The sequence below is a fragment of the Apodemus sylvaticus genome, chromosome 12, assembly GCF_947179515.1.
Source record: "Apodemus sylvaticus chromosome 12, mApoSyl1.1, whole genome shotgun sequence".
Taxonomy (NCBI): Eukaryota; Metazoa; Chordata; class Mammalia; order Rodentia; family Muridae; genus Apodemus; species Apodemus sylvaticus.
The window spans coordinates 36,503,822-36,525,051 of NC_067483.1; the positions used below are offsets into that span (position 1 = coordinate 36,503,822).

At 39.1% G+C, this 21,230-nt stretch overlaps 1 protein-coding gene across 1 annotated transcript in view; it reads left to right on the plus strand.

The window, feature by feature from the left end:
* Positions 1-21,230, plus strand: part of Thsd7b (thrombospondin type 1 domain containing 7B) — a 949,886-nt gene that overhangs the window by 673,137 nt on the left and 255,519 nt on the right. The window contains exon 15 of the mRNA XM_052200991.1: positions 20,857-21,035. Within this exon, the coding sequence (XP_052056951.1) occupies positions 20,857-21,035 (179 nt within the window). The remainder of the gene's footprint in view (positions 1-20,856; positions 21,036-21,230) is intronic.

Genomic DNA, 21,230 nt, shown 5'->3' on the forward strand with positions numbered 1-21,230 from the left:
CTGTCCTGGTAATCCCCTACAATGCTACATAAAACCTTTCTAGAACCAGGGCCCTCTCCTTCCTTCTTCTTGGGAATGATTTGATATGGGAGTTGTGTCTTGGGTATTCAGAGTTTCTGGACTAATATCTACTTATCAGTGACTGCATTCCATGTGTGTTCTTTTGTGAATGAGTTACCTCACTTTGGATGATATTTTCCAGTTCCAACCATTTACCTAAGAATTTCATGAATTCATTGTTTTTAATTGCTGAGTAGTATTCCATTGTGTAAATATATTCTTAAACTGCTATGACAGAAGGACCAAGGTTGTATAGAGGATAAAAATTGTGGATAGTTCAAACACTGATGGGAAATAGTATGTGGGAAAAAAAGGAAGGAAGGTAGGTATGCCAGTAGGCATGGGGTATTTCTCTGATAAACATTCAAAAAAACATAACTAATTGGCAATGCAATATATTCAATGTTTTATTTCCCTGTTTTCTTTGAACCCAGAGAATTCTGCTTTTATATGTTTTTATAAACCTTTCAAATACATTAAAGTAAATAAAATGCACAACTAAATATAGTGGTTTCATTTTGCAGTCAAAAAACCCTGAAGTTTGTATTTTAGAAATTGTCATAAAGTTTTGTGTCCCCCATTCTGAGTCTCCATGTTGAGCAGCCCTTTGAGGATCGTAATGCAAAACTGCTTTTACCTTCACTCTCTCTCAGAGTGTTCTTTGTAGTTCATTATTCCTGCTTGTTAAGAGCTCTAAATCTTTGGCTCTGACATCCAACATATTAGCTATAACTCTGGGCTTTATATCATTCCAGAATTTGATAAGCATGCCATCTGTGTCTATATCCAAGTTGTTAATCAAAATGTTGAACAATGGAACCTAGTATTTCCTATCAGCATTCAGGTACAGAAAGACATCCCCCAGGACAGCACTGATCCATTAATCAACATGGCTGGGAAACTACACAACTGCATCCAGTGTCTCATATTTGTTTATAAGAGGATCAAGGGAACTTTTGTGCAATCCCTTTCTTTACTATCTTGTTTCTACTCTATAAGTTGATTAAACCCATGAAATAGAAAATTAGGTGACTTTGTCTGACTATACGAAAAGACCTCATTTTCATGCCATTTTCTCAATCAAAGATTCTTTCGCTTATGCCCATGGTTTATGCCAGAGTCTGACACTGTGGGAGGTTTTTGCTAGAAAGTCCTATACAGCATCATCCTCTAAGGAAGGCCAACTTTTCTGGATAAATCATCTAAATGGTTCGAAACCCTGGCTGAGTTATATAGCACTCCAGGAGAGTGGCTATGGTGTAGGTTCATACTTCTATTCCAATTATAGTGCTGAGAGGCAGACAGTAGTGCAGTGTGTGCTATAACTAAAGAGAGCATTTTCTACCTCATGCAAAACAGTTTATCTTTCTTTGCTGGGCTTGCTTGCACATTCTATGGTTTCTGTGAAGAACCTGACCATATGAGGTTTTATGTCTTTAGACTACTTTGTTGGAAGACCATGGAGAACTTTGAAAATTTGAGATTAACAAGCATTGAGTACTTAAGGCTTAATAGAGGCTTAGGGAGAAAAGAATGTTAAGGGAAATGTGAACAATGAAGACCTGGGTTTTGAAGTTTGGAAGGGAAGCAACCACTACCAGGGCCATTTGGGTGATGCTTTGGACTTAAAATTCTGTAGTGTTGCCCCACTGCGAATAAAAAGTCTACTGTGGTTAAAATGAGATCTGCATCATTGAGGTGACACCTCATGGGAGATATTGTTGTAAGCTCAGTGCACAGAAGCTGTAATTGAAGGGATTCAGTGCTCTGTTATTTTCAAGCTAGTAGATAATCCTGGTAAAGCTTAAGGAACGCCTGTCTGGTACTGTTTTTGAATGAATAACTGACACAAGATTGAGGAGGTGATGTAGAGTGGCTGAGGCCTGGCAGCTATGTGGCTGGGTCAGTTTCTGGAGAGAAATCAACAGGTTGTAGTGGAGAACCCAGAATAATGAAGGTACCAAGACTGTTGACTAGATGTTTGCCAAGGACAGCAGCCTGTATAAGTAGAAGCAGCCTGAGCTTTAGAGACAAACTGAGGGTACTATAGATATACTATATATATATATATATATATATATATATATATGCACTATAGATATAGAGGGTACTATAGAGCTTGAAAGGCATGGATGCCCAAACCTTTGGAGCCCAGAAGACAATGAGTGAGTCCAAGATGTCAGACGCTGAGCCACACTGTTGGGCTTTTGATTTTGCTAAAGTGTGGGTTTGGGCTTGTTGTTGTTGTTTTATTTTGTTTTGACTTTGCTCTAGTCCTCCCTTTCTAGAAAGTATGTAACTTGATTTTAAGCTACAGAAGCTCATGGTTAAGTGGCTTTGAGCAGTTAAAGAAATGAACTTTTAGAGTATAGGAATTTTTGAATGGTGAGATTTTTAAGAGTTGGAACATGTTTTATATTATGATAATAACATGAGATCTTGGGAATGAAGAAAGAAATCATTATGGTTTAATATTTCTCTTTAATCTCTTTTACAGTCCAGTCATTGTCCCCTTCCTGGTCTGCCTTCCTATAGTTCCTCATCCCATACTCCCCCTCCCCATCTCCAAGAAGATGTCTCCACCCACCAGACCTTCCTACTCCTGAGGCCTCATGTCTTTCAAGGATTAGGTGTACCTTCTCACACTGAGGCCAGACCAGCCAGTCCTCTGCTGCACATGTGTCAGAGGCCTTGTATCAGCTAGTGTATGCTGCCAGGTTTGTAGCTCGGTGTCTGAGGAAACTTGGAAGTACAAGTTAGTTGAGACAGCTGGTCATCTTATGGGGTCATCCTCTTCTTCAGCTTCTTCCAGCCTTTCTCTAATTCAACCACAAGAGTCCCCAACTTTAGTCTATTGTTTGAGCATCTCTCATCTCCTAGATCTCTGGTACATTCTAGAGAGTCCCACCACCTCCTACCTCCTGAGGTTGCCTCTTTCCATTCTTTCAGTTGGTCCTCAGGGCTTCACTCCTGCTTCCCCTATAATACCTGATCATATTCCCCTTTTTTCTTCCCTGTCCCTTCTCCCACCCAGTATGTCAAGTTGTAAGGAGGATTGTGCTGATCAGTTTATATTGTTAATTTGACACAACTTAGAGTCATCTGAGAATTAACCTCATTGTGGAATTACTAGTATCAGATTGGCCCATGGTCATGCCTGTGGGAAATTGTCTTGATTGATGTGAGAAAGCTCACAGCGACTGGCACCATTTCTAGGCAAATGGAACTGAGCTGTGTTAAAAAAAAAAATGTAGCTGAGTGAATTAGAATGCCAATAAGTAGTGTTCCTGTATGGTTTCTGCTTTGGTTCCTGGCCTGAATTTCTCACTGATTGGCAGTGACCTAGAAATGTAAACCAAATATCCATGCTCAAGATACTATTGGCTAGGATTATCACAACAATGAAAATAGAAGACATGGTACCTATAGGTTTGTTCCCCAATCTCTGTTCTATTTCTCATTATGAGAGCGAACATTTATTTAGTGTTTAGAACATTCTACCCACTCTTTTACTGCTCTCTTTATTATCCAAGTTGTTCTGGAGTAGGCAGTACTAGAGAGGCATCCTTGTCATTCTCTGTTTCATATTAGCAAGTCAAGGAACAGAACTGATGAGCACCTGGAACAAGATTAACCCTAATATCTGTTTGCTCACAGGGTTTTGTTGTAGCATGGTCATTTCATCATTTGAGCTGTCTCTGCTGGGGGGAGGATTATAGATTGACTCATTTCTCCTTTTGAGTTTACTATACTATTTTTCATCTTAACATAATCAACATTGTACATTTCTTTCCCAGGCTTCAGTTGATTCTTGAACACTTGTAAAATTAATTCTTTTAATATAGGTGTGAACAGTGAATTAATCCAACACCCGTATTTCTCTACCTTTGCTAGTTACCCATAACCTCACAGAGAAAGCAAGATCTATTTCAATTTGCACCTCAATATCTGGGCAGTTATTGATTTACATTAACCCTCCACACTAATCTGACTACCTCCCAGCCATAGCCCATGACACTTTCAGTTTAATATTGTTCAAACTCTCTCTGCTTCAGATGTTTATTCTCATGGTGTCTTCTCAGACCCTTTTTCTTGTGGCTGATATGAATCTCTCTCCCTCTCTCTCTCCGCCCCCTGGAAGAAACTTCCAGCCTGTTTTCTCTTCTGTGTAGCATTTCATGATTAGCATATATTGACAAGGCAGAGAATAAATGATAAGAATTGTTCACACAAACTTGAGACAGGAAATCTAGACATGATCATTACAATACCGCGTCCAGATTGAAACAAGATGTGAGAGCAGAGAAATCAGCATTTGAATAAACACAAGGATAACCTTTACACAGTGCACCAAAACCATTATGCCTACAGCCATTCATTTCGGACTGCAACGAACGGTCCCGTAATTGTCTTTTGCAGTACAATAGGGTCATAAGATACCAGGTAAAAATTATGAATATAGCTCATAAGGAAGCACAAAACAACACAATAAAAAAAAACAGAAATATAACCAAATGGAAATGATTGGTAACCATGGGATGGCAGAAACATCTGCTGCGGCTGCTGCTGCTGCTGCTGCTGCTGCTGCTGCTGCTACTGCTTTGTTCTCCTTCCTTTGCTCTCCCACATCACGCACTTAGGTCTGTGAGAGAAGCCCACAGAGTTGAGGATCACGCATGAAGTGAAAGGCAGAGCTGAACATTCACCTCTGAAGCCTCCATTTATGTCAGTGTTAGTCACTTTCCATCTTTGTGACAGAATGCCTGATATAAAAAGCACAAGGTTTTTATTCCAGTTCATGGTTTTAGAGGCTTCATTCTACAGAGACATCCCCCCCCCCATTGAGTGTATGGAGGCAGAGTGCCACAGAAAGGTCTGGGTGGTGAAGGAAACCTTCTCAACTTGGTAACTAGAAAGCAGAGGGAGAGAAAGGGGAAAGGAGCAAGGTAAACACATCAGAGGCAGGTGCTGTACCTCGAGTCCCTCTAGGTGGACTCTGCCTCTTGGTAGCCAGTTCAATTTGGAATTCATCAGTGCTATAATGCACTGGCAAAGTCAACAGCATTTGGGGTCAATTAGCCATCCATGCCATTGCAGACTGGAGCCAAGGCTTCAACAAAGGGTTCCCATGTGACATTTATATATACACTGTATATACTGAGATACAAGTTGGTTTCATCTGATCATTTCAAAAAAATAAAAACTCACACGCTAAAATGTTGTGCTTGGTAACGCCTTAAGCTTACTTAGCAATCCAACTTATTTCTTTGGAAATAATCATTATTTTGGACAATGGAAGGACAAGAGTGAAGTACATTTTAATTTCAGACAGAAATAATTCAGAACCTCTTGGATCAGAGCTACACCCTAAGTCCACAGCTGTGGGGACAGCCTCTGCATTAACTTGATAAAAAAAGCAACAACAACAAAAAAAAATAAAATAAAACAGAGCTTATAGATTGAAAATCCTTACTGGTGATCTGACCCTGCCCCCACTCATGGCAGATATGGTCCACTTAGAAAGCCAGCCTAATGGTTCCTCAGAAAACTGGGTACCTCACTTCCAGAAGATCCTGCTATACCACCTCTGGGTATATACCCAGAAGATTCCCCAGCATGTAATAAGGACACATGTTCCACTATGTTCATAGCAGCCCTATTTATAATAGCCAGAAGCTGGAAAGAACCCAGGTATCCCTCAACAGAAGAATGGATGCAAAAAAAATGTGGTATATATACACAATGGAGTACTATTCAGCCATTAGAAACAATGAATTCATGAAATTCTTAGGCAAACGGATGGAGCTGGAGAACATCATACTAAGTGAGGTAACCCAGACTCAAAAGATGAATCATGGTATGCACTCACTAATAAGTGGATATTAACCTAGAAATACCAAAAACATAATCCACACATCAAATGAGGTACAAGAAGAATGGAGGAGTGGCCCCTGGTTCTGGAAAGACTCAGTGAAGCAGTATAGGGCAAAACTAGAACAGGGAAGTAGGAAGGGTTGGGTGGAAAAACAGGGGGAGGGAAGGGGGCTGATGGGACTTTCGGGGAGTGGGGGTCTAGAAAAGGGGAAATCATTTGAAATGTAAATAAAAAATATATCAAATAAAAAAAAAAAAGAAAGCCAGCCTAAGAAAGTGTCCTGCCTATACCCATAGTTCTGTGTTCACCTCTAAAGTAGTGAGGACTGAAATCCCTGTACAGTTCATTTTCACACAAAGAGCAGAAAGCAAATAAAGCAATCCCATCTGTCTTAGTTTTGGCCTTATTGCTTTGAAGGGACACCATGACCAGAGCAGCTACTTATTTGTTTGCTTGCTTGTTGCATGTTTCTTTGTTTTACATCCGAAACAACCAATTTTCTCTCCCTTCTATCCTCCCAATGCACACCTGCCCCTTTCTTATTCCAACGCCTATCCCTCCACAAACATAAATTCTTCCTTTTCTCTTGAAAACAGGGAAGGCCTTTCATGAACATCAACCAGCCATGGTATATCAAGTTGCAGTAAGACTAGGCACCTCCTCTCCTATTAAGGCTAGATGTGGTAACTCAGTAGGAAGAAAGCATCCCAAAGGCAGGCAACAAAGTCAGAGCCAGACCCTGCTTTCAATGGTAGGAATCCCACATGAAGATCAAGCTACAGAACTATAACGTGCATGCAGAGGAGCTAAGTAAACCCTATGCATGATCCCTGGTTGGTAGTTCAATCTCTCTGAGCCCCTATAGACACAGGTTAGTTGATTCTGTGGGTTTTCTCTTATGGTGTGCTTGACCCTCAAGCTCCTACAATCCTTCCTTCCCCTCTTTGGTAGCATTTCCCAAGCTCTGCCTCATGTTTGCCTGTGGGTCTCTATATCTGTTTCCATCAGTTTCTGGGTGAAGCCTCTCTGATGATAATTGGGCTGCAAGATAAACTCAATGTAACTATTATAAAGGAAACTATTTAATTGGGGTTGGATTAAAGTTCAGAGGTTTAGTCCATTCTCATGATGCTGGGAAACATGGCAGTGCATAGGCGGATATGGTGTGCAAGGAGCTAAGAGTTCTACATCTTGATAAGTAGACAACAGAAGGAGACTGTATGCCACACTGGATATAACTTAAACATATGGCCTCAAAACCTATCTCCACAGTGATGTATTTCCTCCAACGAGGCCACATCTCCTAATACTGCCACTCCCTATAGACGAAGCATTCAAACACATGGGAGCCATTTGTACTAAAAACACTATCTCTTGAAGTTTTAAATTCTAGCTCTACTCAGTGAAGTTATTGCCACATGCAGATCAGTGAAGAGTTGTGGAATTTAATGTACGCTCAAAGAAAAGGACTCTCGAAGCAATGGTGAGCTAGAGAAGCAAGAGATTGTGGATGTCTCTTTGAGGTATTTCAAAGGCATTGGACTTTTGAATAGTAGTGGACATGAGAAAAGGACCAATATTGGTCAAGATGAGAGGTAATCATGAGTTCAAAATGTTTTCCCGAAGACCTATCCTTGCACATATCCTAACTCAACTGATCTTCAGACTCAGATTGACATTTTACTGTTGCTTTGATCAGCCTTGGAGTATACACTGCTCTAAATCTCGGTCATCAGTTGATCTGTTTGACCATCAAATAGTTATGAACTCACAGTGGCAGTCTTCCCATCTTCATGACTCCTACAGACATTTTAAGCTCAAGAAACAATTGGGCCTTTAACTGATGGAATTTCCTGGATGAATTTCCCTATTCTCTCTCTTCTGTTTCATACACTGAAGATAATATTACATCTCTTTGCCTGAAATATAATAGCAACAATGCCTAGTCTCTTGGTCCAGACTCTCTGAAGTAAGTAGAATAATTATCTCCAGTTTCTGGGTGAAAAAATTAAAACAGGGAGCGATTACAATAAGCATAAGGTGATGTCATGCACTACTATGTTCATAGCAGCCCTATTTATAATTGCCAGATGCTGGAAAGAACCCAGGTATCCCTCAACAGAAGAGTGGTTGCAAAAAATGTGGTATATATACACAATGGAGTACTATTCAGCCATTAGAAACAATGAATTCATGAAATTCTTAGGCAAATGGATGGAGCTAGAGAATATCATACTAAGTGAGGTAACCCTGACTCAAAAGGTGAATCATGGTATGCACTCACTAATAAGTGGATATTAACCTAGAAAACTGGAATACCCAAAACATAATCCACACATCAAATGAGGTACAAGAAGAAAGGAGGAGTGGCCCCCTGTTCTGGAAAGACTCAGTGAAGCAGTATTCGGCAAAACCAGAATGGGGAAGTGGGAAGGGGTGGGTGGGAGGACAGGGGAAGAGTAGGGGGCTTGCGGGACTTTCGGGGAGTGGGGGGTTAGAAAAGGGGAAATCATTTGAAATGTAAATAAAAAATATATCGAATAAAAAAAAAAAAAGAAAAGAAAAAAAGAAGGTGATGTCACTAGCCCCAGTATCCGGGCTGCACTTGGGTTCAAGTCTTTGTAGTTTCTCAGGCATTTGCTATTCACCATGGCACTGTGCCTCTGTCAGAAACAGCCAAGCGTCCTTATTGCCATCTCACTGTGCTTAGCATTCGCTGTGCCTACTGTTGTCCCCACTTCATAATGAGAAGCTGCAAGTGTTCATAAAGGTAAGGCAGGGAAAGTGTACATACAGCCTTGTAAGCCATGCCATGTCTGCCACCACTGTCAGCTCTAGAGTATGGACACTAGCAGAGGGCGCATTTGATTGAATGCTGTTGGCTCTATCTAATATAACAAAAACAAACAAACAATAAGAAAACAAACTGTACCTTCAAACACAGAGGCCAGATTTGACCTACAGGTCACACGCAAAAAAATACCATTGCAGGTAATAAAACCAAAGCTTAGAACGTGAAGACAGCTCATGTAAAAGTAGTGTGTCCTAGGACAAATAGAGGCTAAGGTCTGGGCCCCCAGGTATGCATCCTTAGTATAGTCTTCATTCACCCTCTGAATTCACAACTCAAAGAACATCCTTGAGTTCTATGTCTCAGTGTGCACTTGATGTTAGTGATGATAGTAAGCTTCACAGATTTCCCTGGTTAAGAAATGTTAAGTTTTTCTAAGTTAGGCTGACTGCTGTCTTGATAACAGAAGGGAAAGGAGTTTGACAAGTTAAGACATGGATGGCCAACACATGAGAGTAAGCACAGTTGGCCTTAGAGGTCTCCTGGACCCAGGGAAAAACCAGCAGGAACCACAAGAAACCTGCAGAGACAAGGCAGGGCCCTCTCTTGCACACTTCACAGGGAGCTCAGGACTGCAAACAAACACCCTGACAGGAGGCTTCTGGGATACAGGAGGATAAAACTACAAGCTATTGTGACAGAGCTATATGGCGATAGGTTTTTGCTTCTTTTGTTTGACTTAGTTTCAACCAATTGGAAAGTCCCAGAAAACTAGCTACTCATTTGCTACTGGTTTTTGCTTCATTTCTTCATAAGATTGTTGCTGGTTGCTCTTAATTCATCTGAGTTTAAAACACCCTCTTAGTGTGTGATCCAGTATTCTTCATCTTCCCCTGGCACTAATATTAGTGCGACCAGGAGATTGATAGCTATTTACATTTTCTTGGAGAATATGTTAAATAAATTTTAGGTAAATAAATTTAAACATCTGAGCATCTGAGCTTTTTTTTTTTTTAATTCCTGTAAGAGATGCATCATTAAATACCTTTGAGTAAAAGCATAGGATATCTGTCAAGACAAGGGAAGCCTAAATGTAAATCTGTAGATAGTACATAATCCATTAGGAAACAAATTTATTGGTAAGTGAAACAAATTCACTGTTACCAAGGAATGTAAATCAAGAACAGAAGTCATACTTAATTGTCCACCTTGGCAAGAGTTCAAAGGTTTTTACAGTAACTTGCAAGGAGTTAATGTACTGTGAATTCATTCCACTACATTGATTTCTGCATTAGCTCAGTGAAAGATACAATTCCTCAGCAAAAGCAAGATTCTGGAGGTGAATTTTCTTCATCATGTAGTCCACTATTCAGAATTCATAATAACTTCTCTCATTGTTCATGAATGCAAATATTTGTCAGGATGACCCAGTGGTGTAAAACAAAATAACAACATCAAAAAAAACTTTTAGAAAGAAATTTCATCTTGGATATCTATTTCCCACATACCTGATGTTTTTCCAGGTTGAAAATTTCTAGGCTATGGTTTTGGATGAGTGTGTTCTACACAGCCATGCCGTCCTTGGGATCTGGGATACCTCTTGTTGCTTCCTCTAAGAATACCATTGATACTGATATTCCAGTTAGTGTGTGTGGCACGAAGCAGCATAAGTCAATTAAGTTTCAGAATCTTATACTTGGAATCTTCTACCAAATATTTCTCAGATAAGAAGTTTTATAATGTTCTTTACTAGTTCTGGGTTTAAGAAACCAAGTTGTCTACTCTGTTCCTCAGGCTGGTCTTAAAAATCACTCTGTGGCCTAGGCAGACCCTGAACTCTCAATCCTCCTGCCTCAGTCTCCTGAATAACTGTAATTATAGGCTTGTGATATCAGGTTGCTGAAAAACAAACAAAACAAAGCAAAAATCCAAAATCAAAGATAGAATTAGTTCTAGCAACAGGCATTTCCCCCCTAGGGACATCAGACTGGATGGGGTGCCCAGCTGGTCTCTTCATGAGTTCCTCTATGTAACTTACAGTGATCAACTGGACTGGTGCGTCTCTCTGTGGTGGGTCACTTTGCCCATCTCACTTTAATCTGATTATTCATGTGGCTAATAACTAAGTTTTTGACTTGTTTTATTTGGAGAATAAAAGACATTAGAGAGTCCAGAAGATGGTAAAGGCATCTTCCATTTGCATAAGCCTTCCTCTTCATCTCTGGCTGATCATGGTGACACTGGACAAAACATCCATAGGATCCCAGTAACCCATGATCTTAGGAGAAGTCAGAAATCTTTATTTCCATGTGGAATCATTGAGTTTTAAATTCGCAAACCCAAAATAAATACCCAAAATAAATGAGGATTTCAAGAGGCAAGCAACTAATTAAGCAGGAGCCAGTAAATGAGTGCTGGCCATATAGCAACCAGACTCAAGACTCAGTACATCAAAGGGCCAAGGAAAGAAATACAAAAATAAAACTTTTCTCTTCTGTGCTCCATTGTGTTTGAGTCCTAGAAATGAGGAGAATGACACCTATTCACAGGCCAGCTGTGGATATATCACAGCTGCCTTGTGGAATTGAATTAGTTGTTCCATAAGGCATCTTCATTGCCCATTGTAAAGCCCTTCTTCCAATACAGTAAATAATATCCAGATGTCCATGTTATAGATAGATAAGGATTATTATGAACAATATTTTATCTTTATACACACACTTTAATATAACAAACTTGTATCTAATTTGTATGTATATGTGTATATATGTATGTATAGGTATATGTGTGCAGGAATAAGTTGTATTTATGCACTTATGTGTGTATAAATAGGTGCATTTGGTATATATATATATATGTGTGTGTGTGTGTGTGTCCATGTATATATATGTATTTGTATGTATATGCATATGAATGTGTGTATATATATCTAGACCTATCTAAACTATTGTGAGGATTTTTAATCACCTTCCTAAGCCCTGTGCCATTACTTCCCAGAGTGGCCTCTCAATGAGCTAGCCAAATTTATGCTTGTGGTCAAACCAAATTATTCTTATACAAACATCTGTTGACCAGTGGCCATGCAAGGCTGATTTCCACCTCCTTATGCAATGTGTGTTCTCTCCCAGGCCTTCTATTCATCAAAATTCTGCCGTGCTGGAAAGGGTATTTATTTTAAGAGAAACTATGGTATATTTAGAGTTTTCCTTTATGGCCATTAATATGGTGGCTGAGCAGATATCAACTGGATTAAAAGAAGGAAATTTGAGACCTGAAGTGCAGTAACTAGAAAGTTATAGCAGACCAACTGGGAGATAATGAATGGTTGGCCTTGGCTAGCAGATCTGGAAGAGAGAGATAGGATCACAACTACAACTGATTTACTGACCCAAGGCAGCATCCCTCATGTGTCAATGTTATTCCAGATTTAATTTGCATGGAAATGATCTGCAATGAGAAATGGCATCCAAATTTGAAAATTATTATCCTATAATCTCTGCACTAAAATATCTTTGCAGAATTATATTCTCTATCAGTCATTACTACCAAAAACATGATAAGAAAAGAATATTTTTACTTTACCATATAGATTTATGTAGTGGTAAAATATTACTATGTCACTTATAGTGTAGGCTAATCTTTTTTCCACAGTGTTCTACTTATTATATTTTTGACCTTACAGTATTATAGGAAGTTACAAAGGGGAAGTATTACTGCATTTTTATCTTAACACACAGGAGCTCAAATATTGAGGTTTAATATTTTATCTCAGATCACATAAGGTTAGACCTGAATTATTATCCAGATTGCTAGTTCTTTTTTAAAATAATAAATTATGAATGCTCCTGAAACATATATAGAGACTCAGCTTCTGCAAAGTCACTTTCTCTGTTGCTGGCGCTGCTGCTCCGTCTGTGCTAACTGCTGAAGCGGCATAGTCTTAGTTTCTGAGTCTGTTACCTCAATTCCCAAAATACTCCAGGCGTTTGTTCCATGTACTCTTACCCACTGATGGCACACCCTTCGGGGCCAGGGCAGGTCCATCAGGTCAGAATAAGATACATTGAAGCAACAAATGAAACAAGTTCCTAATCTCAGTGGCCAAAGGCAAAGGTCACGTCCTGTCCTTGTCTATCTGAGTGGGCTGGGGACTCTGCTCCCATCACCTTTGCTCCTGGACCTATGGATGACTGAGCAGCCACTGTCCAGTGTACTGCTGCTCCCCCCCCCACCCCGTAATAACGGGAAAACGATGATCAGTTCTTCTGAAACTCTGAGGCTTGCTCTCACTTCTGCTGGGGTTTAATTGGTGGAAGCAGATAATGAGGTCAAACCTAGCTTAAAGGGATTAGAACCTGAGATATCTGAGGAAAAACCTTGATGAATACCAGATATGCTCAGAGGCCAGCTTTTAGAAAATGCAAAGGAAAGGTGAAATGGAGAGCACAGATTAGCTCACCACGCAGCTGTCTCAATGCAGCGAGGTGCAGTGAGAGGACCTCACACAGGTGGCAGCCACCGTTGCAGGAATTACTCGGGAATATTGCCTTGTCGACAAACCATGTGCCATTCCGTGCTGCTGAGGCCAAGTTTATTATCTGGCAAGCCATTCAGTCACTTTAATTTTAACAGCCCTTATTTGCAGTAATGAGAGAAACTGTGGGTGTATGTACAGTCCTAACCATTCTGATTATTCTGTGTCTAGTGTTCTATTTTCTCCCTAATATCCTCAATATCTTCTAAGGAAAAAAAATGTCACTTTTCTCTGCCTGGAGGAAATTGGCACAGTGAGTTGAAACTCTGTATATATGAACAACTGGTGATTTCATCTTGATTAAATTGCCTGGATGATTCGATTTAAAAGATCAGTTGCTTATGGTGTTACATTAAATTGACACCCAAGACACTTAGTCATAGCATGCTAACCAGACCCAGCAATTAAGTCAAAATCCTGTATCTACCATATCAAATATTTTTCATGTGAAAAACTGAGAAATTAAAGTTGGCATCTCTTCATATCACCTCAAATCATCACAAAATTTATACCATGTAATCTAAGTTTCTGAACATATAAACATTTTTTTCACTTGTAAGAGTGATTGCTTCTGAGAGTAATTAACCTCACTAGTAGCCTAATGTCATACCTTAAACTATAGCAGTAAAGGGAACATTTTGGGACTGTAGGACTTTTATGTATTTATTATAAACTTGTAAAGTTCTTTTCCTTGTGTTTTATTGTTTGTGAACTTTATATACAAATTCGTTGTTTCAAATTCACTTCCTATCCTCTTTCCAGAATCTCCCCACCACTCTTTCCCCTTTATATCATGTCTTGTTTTTAACCTACCGAATCTAATTGGTGACTCCAGTAAATGTATGAATGTAGGGCTATTCACTGGAATACTGCCTACCACGAGCCAGAGCCATATCCCTGAAAACAACAATGATGCTTTCTCCCTTAGCAGCTATCTGTTGCCAAGAGCAACTGAACTGTGGCAAGGATCTCATGGGCTGCTCCTCCACCTTTGTTGCAGTGCTGACTGGCTTGATCTTGTGCAGATCTTGTGTGGACCACCACAGTTGCTGTAAGCACATATGCACAACAGTCATGTTTAGATAGTCCGGGTGCACAGCCGTTGTCCTCCACTACCTCTTGCTCTGCCTGATGGTTGTTAACTGGCAGTTTTAGTCAAGTCTGGGTCCTGATTCTTCTCTACTTCAGTTGGGTATTTAAGTCTTCACACAAAAGCTCTAAGTCTAAATGTCTGTGAATAATTCCCCCACACCCAAAGTGAAGGTCACTTATAAATTGATTTGAATTTTTAATTAAAGAAAATGGCTCTCATGTAAATGACCTCTGGCTAGATGTGAAATATTTAATAAGGATGCATTGCGATGCTTGAATCTTATGGAATCTGGTAGAGCACTGTTTGGTAAACTGAACATTGTAGATATTTTAATATAGCAATATTTGAGGTATCCGAATAAGTTCAGAATGCAAATATGTTACTTTAGTGTTTGAAGTACAGTACTCTAATTTTCTTTTTCTTGGCATGTATTAATTGCACAGAATGATGGTCTTCATTATGAAATTCTGTATCTATGTAATCTCCTCTCCCTAGCATTCCCTTCCCTGGAAGGCCTTTCCTTTTCTTTAAGAGTGCCTGTTCAAGTTTCACATTCTTCATTTGTATGTATGATTTATTCATTTATTTTCTCTAGATTTTGCTTTAAAGAGAACAGATAAGGTACTTATCTTTCCAAGTCTGGTTCATATTGTTTTGTGTTATGATTTACAGCTCCAACCATTTACCCAGAAGCAACATGATTTCTTGGATAAATGATACTCCATTTGTATATACAGCACACTTTGTCTATTTGTCTGTCGATAAACACTTAGGCTGTTCCATATTTTGGTCCTTGGAAACAATGCTGCAATAGACACAGGTACTCTTGATGCCTGCTGGTTTTTATTTCTTTGTGTATATGCCCAGATGTGTGAGAGTGGACCCTGTGGTAGTTCAGTTTGTGGTTCGTTCTGAAGGATGGGCATTTTACTGTGATTCCCATATGGCCTGGAGTAGTTTACATTCCCATAACAGTACAAATGCATTATTTTTAACCTCCATATTCACTACCATTTTTTATTTGATTCTGACTGGGCTGATACAGAATCTCTATATGGTTTAGATTTGCATTTCTACAATGTCAAAGATGCCAAAGATGTTTTTAAGGAATTATAGGTCATGTGTAATTAGTTCAAGAACTGTCTGTACAGTGGTATGCCTAATAACTGACTATGTTATTCATTCACCTGGTGTTAAATTTTTAAATTTCTGGATGCTATTTTTATAATAACATGCTGTCACATAAAGAGCTGTTGAAAAGGCATCCTATTTTTAAGTCCATCTCTTCACCCTATGTATCCTTTGCTATTCAGAGAGTTTTTAAATTTGGCACAAACCTTGTTGCTAATTATTATTATTGTTTCCTGAGGACGCATCATTTTATTCTGGAAATATTTTCCTGTTCCAATATCCTTGATGGTCATATAATTGAGTAAAAATACTTATCTGTTAAATGGTAGTCTTTTCAAAATGTATTTTAGTAATAAATCTTTCGAAAGAGTTTGCATATTGTATTTTGGGCAGTTCCAATTCTGTGCTCTCTAATATCCTAGGGACCCAAGCATGTTAAAATAATCTTTCAGGGCAGGCAGGTACTTCATATCAACATTTCTTAGCAAAAATAGAAGCTTTGCAAACCATGTTTCAAGCCTGTTTTGTTTGAACAGTACCTCCATGTGTTCATGTGCCTGATACTCTAAAGCACCAAATGCCAACATAAAACAATAAAAATATTGTTCTAACATTTATAATTTTCTTTTTAGACAAAGATTGAAGCATATGTGTAACATTTTCCCAACTCTAACAACAATATTTCTTATGGAGTCTAATGCAGTTTTAAATTGCTACATTTTTAAACTAAATAAATAAAATAACAAATCTAGAAGTATTAAAATGTAAAAATTTTAAAACAGCAAATCTTTAAATACGGGGAAATGGAAGTATGATATGATTTTAACTCACAATTATCCCAGATCTTAAATGATTTAGCATTTTGAAAGCCCTTTTCATGTCCTATTTTGATCATTTGAGTGCAGAGTCAATGAATATAGAACATGAACTGTCTAATATGGCGCTCATTGCTACTGCTCTACAAGAAAATGCAAGTGCATTGATTTGGGTTATTTTCTTAAGGTTCATGTCATCAATACCTTCCTCTTTTTACATCTCCCAAACCAAGATCTTAATGGGAGAAATGTGTTAGGGAAGGAAGTAAAGCACACAGGCAAATGTCTAGAAAGTGGCTGCATTAAAGAGACCGACATCCTCAGAACTGCTTATCCTGATGCATGCTAAGAGGAGGTCTGGGAATTAGTGACAAAGAGTTTGCCACTCTATCCTGTGTCTCTACTATGTCATTGAACAATACCTCTAATCTTATCACTCATCAATCTGTAACAAGCTGCATCCCTGCCACATGGGTCATACATATAGTTTTAAAATTGATTGCATGCTGCACAGATACTTCTGTACTTCACAGCAAATTCTGTATTTGTGCAGACCAGTGAAACAGGGCAGCAAGATTTTCCTAGGCCAGTCAGTGGTCCAAGCAATGAGTTCGGCATCTGACTTCTAGTACACACTGCATTTTGATAAAGGCACTGCTTCATTCAGAAATTAGGTTTAGACATACAAATATTGCCAGTGAAGTATCAGGAAGGAAGGAAACATATTCTATTATATAGTCTAGGAAAATTAGTTTTGAAAACGTCTGTACGGCTTTAACAGTTAGCTATTGAAATTCTCATACAGAAGGTTAGCAGCATGATAGTTATATTTCACCATACTTTATTGCAAAAAATCTGTAAGCATTAAGTGAGAGGGTAAAACTAATCTTTTCAATTATGAGCCAGGCCTAAGAATATGCAGTTATTAATGGTTTTCACTATGGACTTCCCTTTGGGGTATATGCTAGCATGAAAATTTTCTTGAAAAATAAATGTCACTGTTGCTTAGTCTTGCTGAATTTCAAAATTATTTTATGCTCATTGAATTTATAGCTTTGACTTTCACGAGGATCCTCTGGGTTTACCTCTTATCATGGGAAGGCGACAAAAACTACCGCTTGAGGCTGTCTGATTAAAGTCCTTCAGTGTGTAGCACAGATGAGGATGATTTAAAGTCTCACTCAATTAGAAGGATGTCTAGTTGAAAACGTATTTTAAAAAAGACCTATACAGACACTCAAATATTTAATATTTATGTGAGATATTCTGGGCATTCACATTTGCATATTTGAAGTCTATATGCCATCAGGATAAATGCTTAAGTCCTATCTTAATTTTTTTCACTTGGTGACCATTGAAGTCACTTTTACTTTTTCTGTGAAAAAAATGGCATCACTTTAATACTTTATGTAACTTTGACTATGTTGCTCATATCTGGTTACTTATGAAACCTCATAAGACTACAGATGACTACAGCTTTAATGCTTTTTAAACAACAAAACATTATTCTTTTATTGATATTAATGAGAGAATTTTAATCTAACTTCCAGAAGAATTTTCCGGTCATTAGGAAATTTGGTGTGTTCATTTATGGATAAGTATTGTCTATATAACATCAAGTCATTCTTATAATATTCTAATGTAACTACAATCATATGAATAAAATGAGAGAGAATAAGAAGGAAAGATAAGCCAGGCGGTGGTGGTGCACGCCTTAATCCCAGCACTTGGGAGGCAGAGGCAGGCAGATTTCTGATTTCAAGGCCAGCCTGGTCTACAGAGTGAGTTCCAGGACAGCCAGGGCTACACAGAGAAACCATGTCTGGGGGTGGGGGGAGGGGGAGAGGAAAGAAGGATAGATAAAGATAGGAAATTGGAAGAAGAGGAAAGGGGGAAATGAGGAGAGAGATAAAGAGAATGAAAGGAAAAGAAAGAACTATAAAAAATAATAGACCAGGGAGAGAGAAGAGAGGATGAAAGATTCAAGAGAAGGAAGTAATTGAAATTTCTAAAGACGTAAAGAAATTAGGGTCAGGTGGAGGTGAAGAATGTAGTTTTTACAACAACGTAGCTGCCTTTCCATTTGAATATGAAGAAAGAAGTAAGAGGTTTAGATTGTGTATGGATGATATATGGAAAATTGAAGGCATTCAGGCTGGAGAGATGGCTCAGCGATTAAGAGCACTGGCTACTCTCCCAGAGTTCAATTTCCAACAACCACATGGTAGCTCACAACCCTCTGTAATGGTACCCAATGCCCTCTTCTTGTGTGTCTGAAGACAGCTACAGTACACTCATAAAAATAACATAAATCTTTAAAAGAAAAGAAAAAATAAAAAAATTGAAATCCTTCTGCTCTAATGTTTCTGTTGTTTCCTGGATGGGAGAAGTAATATATAAAGTGAAAAGACAATAGATTAGGTTTGAAAGGTCAATTGTGAATGAGAAGGAAACTCAGAAGAATTCCCAGGTAGTAGAAGTACTTGACTGAAGACAGAGTACAGGAAAAAGAGCCATTAGTACAGATCTAAACCTTTCCTAGCTCTGATGGTAGTCCTGCTTTAAGCACAGAGAAGGAAGGCAACAGGGCTGACCAAAGTCTGAATGTTTGTCCTCTGGCATGGCAGAAGGACTCTAGGTAAAGATGGCCAGTGAAAATGGAGGAGAGAGGCTGAAGTCAGAACTAGGAATGCTAGCCTGTTAGGAAAGAACTCATTTTATATCAGCAAAGGTATGTCTGGTATTGCACATGGAGTTCTCTGTAGACCTCAAGATACAGGAGGCAGAAGGAAAGGAGAAAGAGCAAGCTAGAGTTGTTTCTCAGCCTGATACTGCACTAGGGTCATCCTGGTGAGGGTAAGCACTGCAGCTTCCTGGCCTCCACCCTCTGTGATTAGGCTTGAGCTAATAATACATGATACATCTTTGTCAATGAGCTGTTCTATAGACAAGGCCACAGACATTAGCTTCGAACTTTTCATTTAAAAAAAAAAAGCTCATCTTGTTTTCTTTCTGTAACATAGGCTAGCCATTATCTTAAGTCACTGGAAAACCATCTGACTTTAAAGAGATGAGCAATATCAATATTTCCATATGCTAAAAAGTACCATTGTCTCAGAATGATTGCAAATACAAAAAAATAAAATAAAACAGTTGGGGGAAGAGATGACTTGAAAAAGTGTGCCCCATGTGACCAAGGGACTGGCAAAGGACATGTGGCGCAACAGAAATATTTGTGATTTTTGACATAGGAATGGCGATGATTATTGGTGTACAATCAGAATGGTTAGAGCTGATAAGAGCTTTTCTGCTTGGATCATGCCTTGAGAGTTGATGACCATATGACAAATTGCCACAGAGACTGTAACTCAAAGCAGCCTTTCTTACTCCACTGTTTTCTTGGATTAGGAGTCTGGACCTTCGCTGTTCTCTGCTTCAGGGTCTCATGGAGAAGTAAATAATGGTCCAGGGTTGAGCTTTCATCACAAGCTCAGTCAGGTGAAGTCTTTGCTCTGAGCTTCCCTGGGATTTCAGCAGGGGTCCTCTTCATGTAGACTTATTTTAACTTCCATTTGCACAAAAGGACCAGGACCCCTTTGAGAATTTGTAGCTGAGGAGTCAGGCACATACAGGGTCATCTCCATTCTGATTAATTCACATCAGTTGACTGAATTGCATATGAATTACATCTGTTTCCACTATGGCCACTGTAGCCTAATCATGAAAACAAGGTTGTGTCACAGGCACAGGGAAGTGACTTCCTAAGAAGGTAGATCCAGGTGCAGGGGTCTTGTGACATCATGCTGAGTGCAGAAGACCCGGCATTAAAGAACGTTCAGTGAGGAGATGGGTAACTTCTATGACAGATGTGGAAGTTGGGGAAACTGGGCAGGGGTCAGAGTAGCTCGGCTGCTGGTGAGAATTCAGCAGCACTGGAGGTGCACATCTGGCAGTGATAAACTCAACTGGCAGTTCAGACAGAGGTTCTCCACAGGCTGTAGTAGGAGCCTCCAGAAGACAGGAAGAAGATCAAGGCTGGGACTTCAGAGGCTCATTTCACTTGACTTCACCCAGGGCTCTTGAGTTCTGCAATCCTCCCAGCAGGCAACACTTCACTGTTTCTCTACTTTTGAGAGTACATGGTCTTTTTTCTCTTTCTCTTTTCTACATTCAAGTTACAACACTTAGAAGAGTGAACCAATGTTTTTATTGGTGAAACCTTGCAAGTAACAGTCAGATGAAAGGGTCATTTGCATACACTACCTGTCCCTGATGGAGAACTGTAAGAATTTTAGGGTACAGAATACAAGGCTCACTGAGGGGAGATGATTGTATCATTTGCCTTGAGTTGCTTCCAGTCTGCTTATGCTGTTTCTTCCATCCAGAATTTTAATGAAGTAAACTGAATGAGACGGATTGGAGGCAGATGTAACTATATTTATCTGTCTCCTCAAACTTTTCTGTCTTTACAAACCAAAATGTTTCTAAGATACCGTAGGAACACTGATGATAAATCTGATAAATTTCCTGTATTCACTGAAAGTTTTTTTCTTTCAGGTTATGTTCAAGAAGCATGTGTTATCCCCTGCCCATTTGATTGCAAGCTAAGTGACTGGTCCAGCTGGGGTTCTTGCAGCTCATCTTGTGGGATTGGAGTGAGGATTCGATCAAAATGGCTAAAAGAAAAGCCTTACAGTGGAGGTCGGCCATGTCCCAAACTGGATCTCAAGAACCAGGTAAAGCGAATTAATGAACATACATAAAGCTAAAATCTACTTGAATTGTCATTTCTGGTTGAAAATGGACTTATTCTCTTACAGAGAGCTTCACAAACTTGAAAGAGGAACAAGGGAAGATACTAATATAGCAACAGAATAAGAGGCAAAAGCTTTGCCTAATCTTACATAATGAGTAAACAAATTTGGTACCCT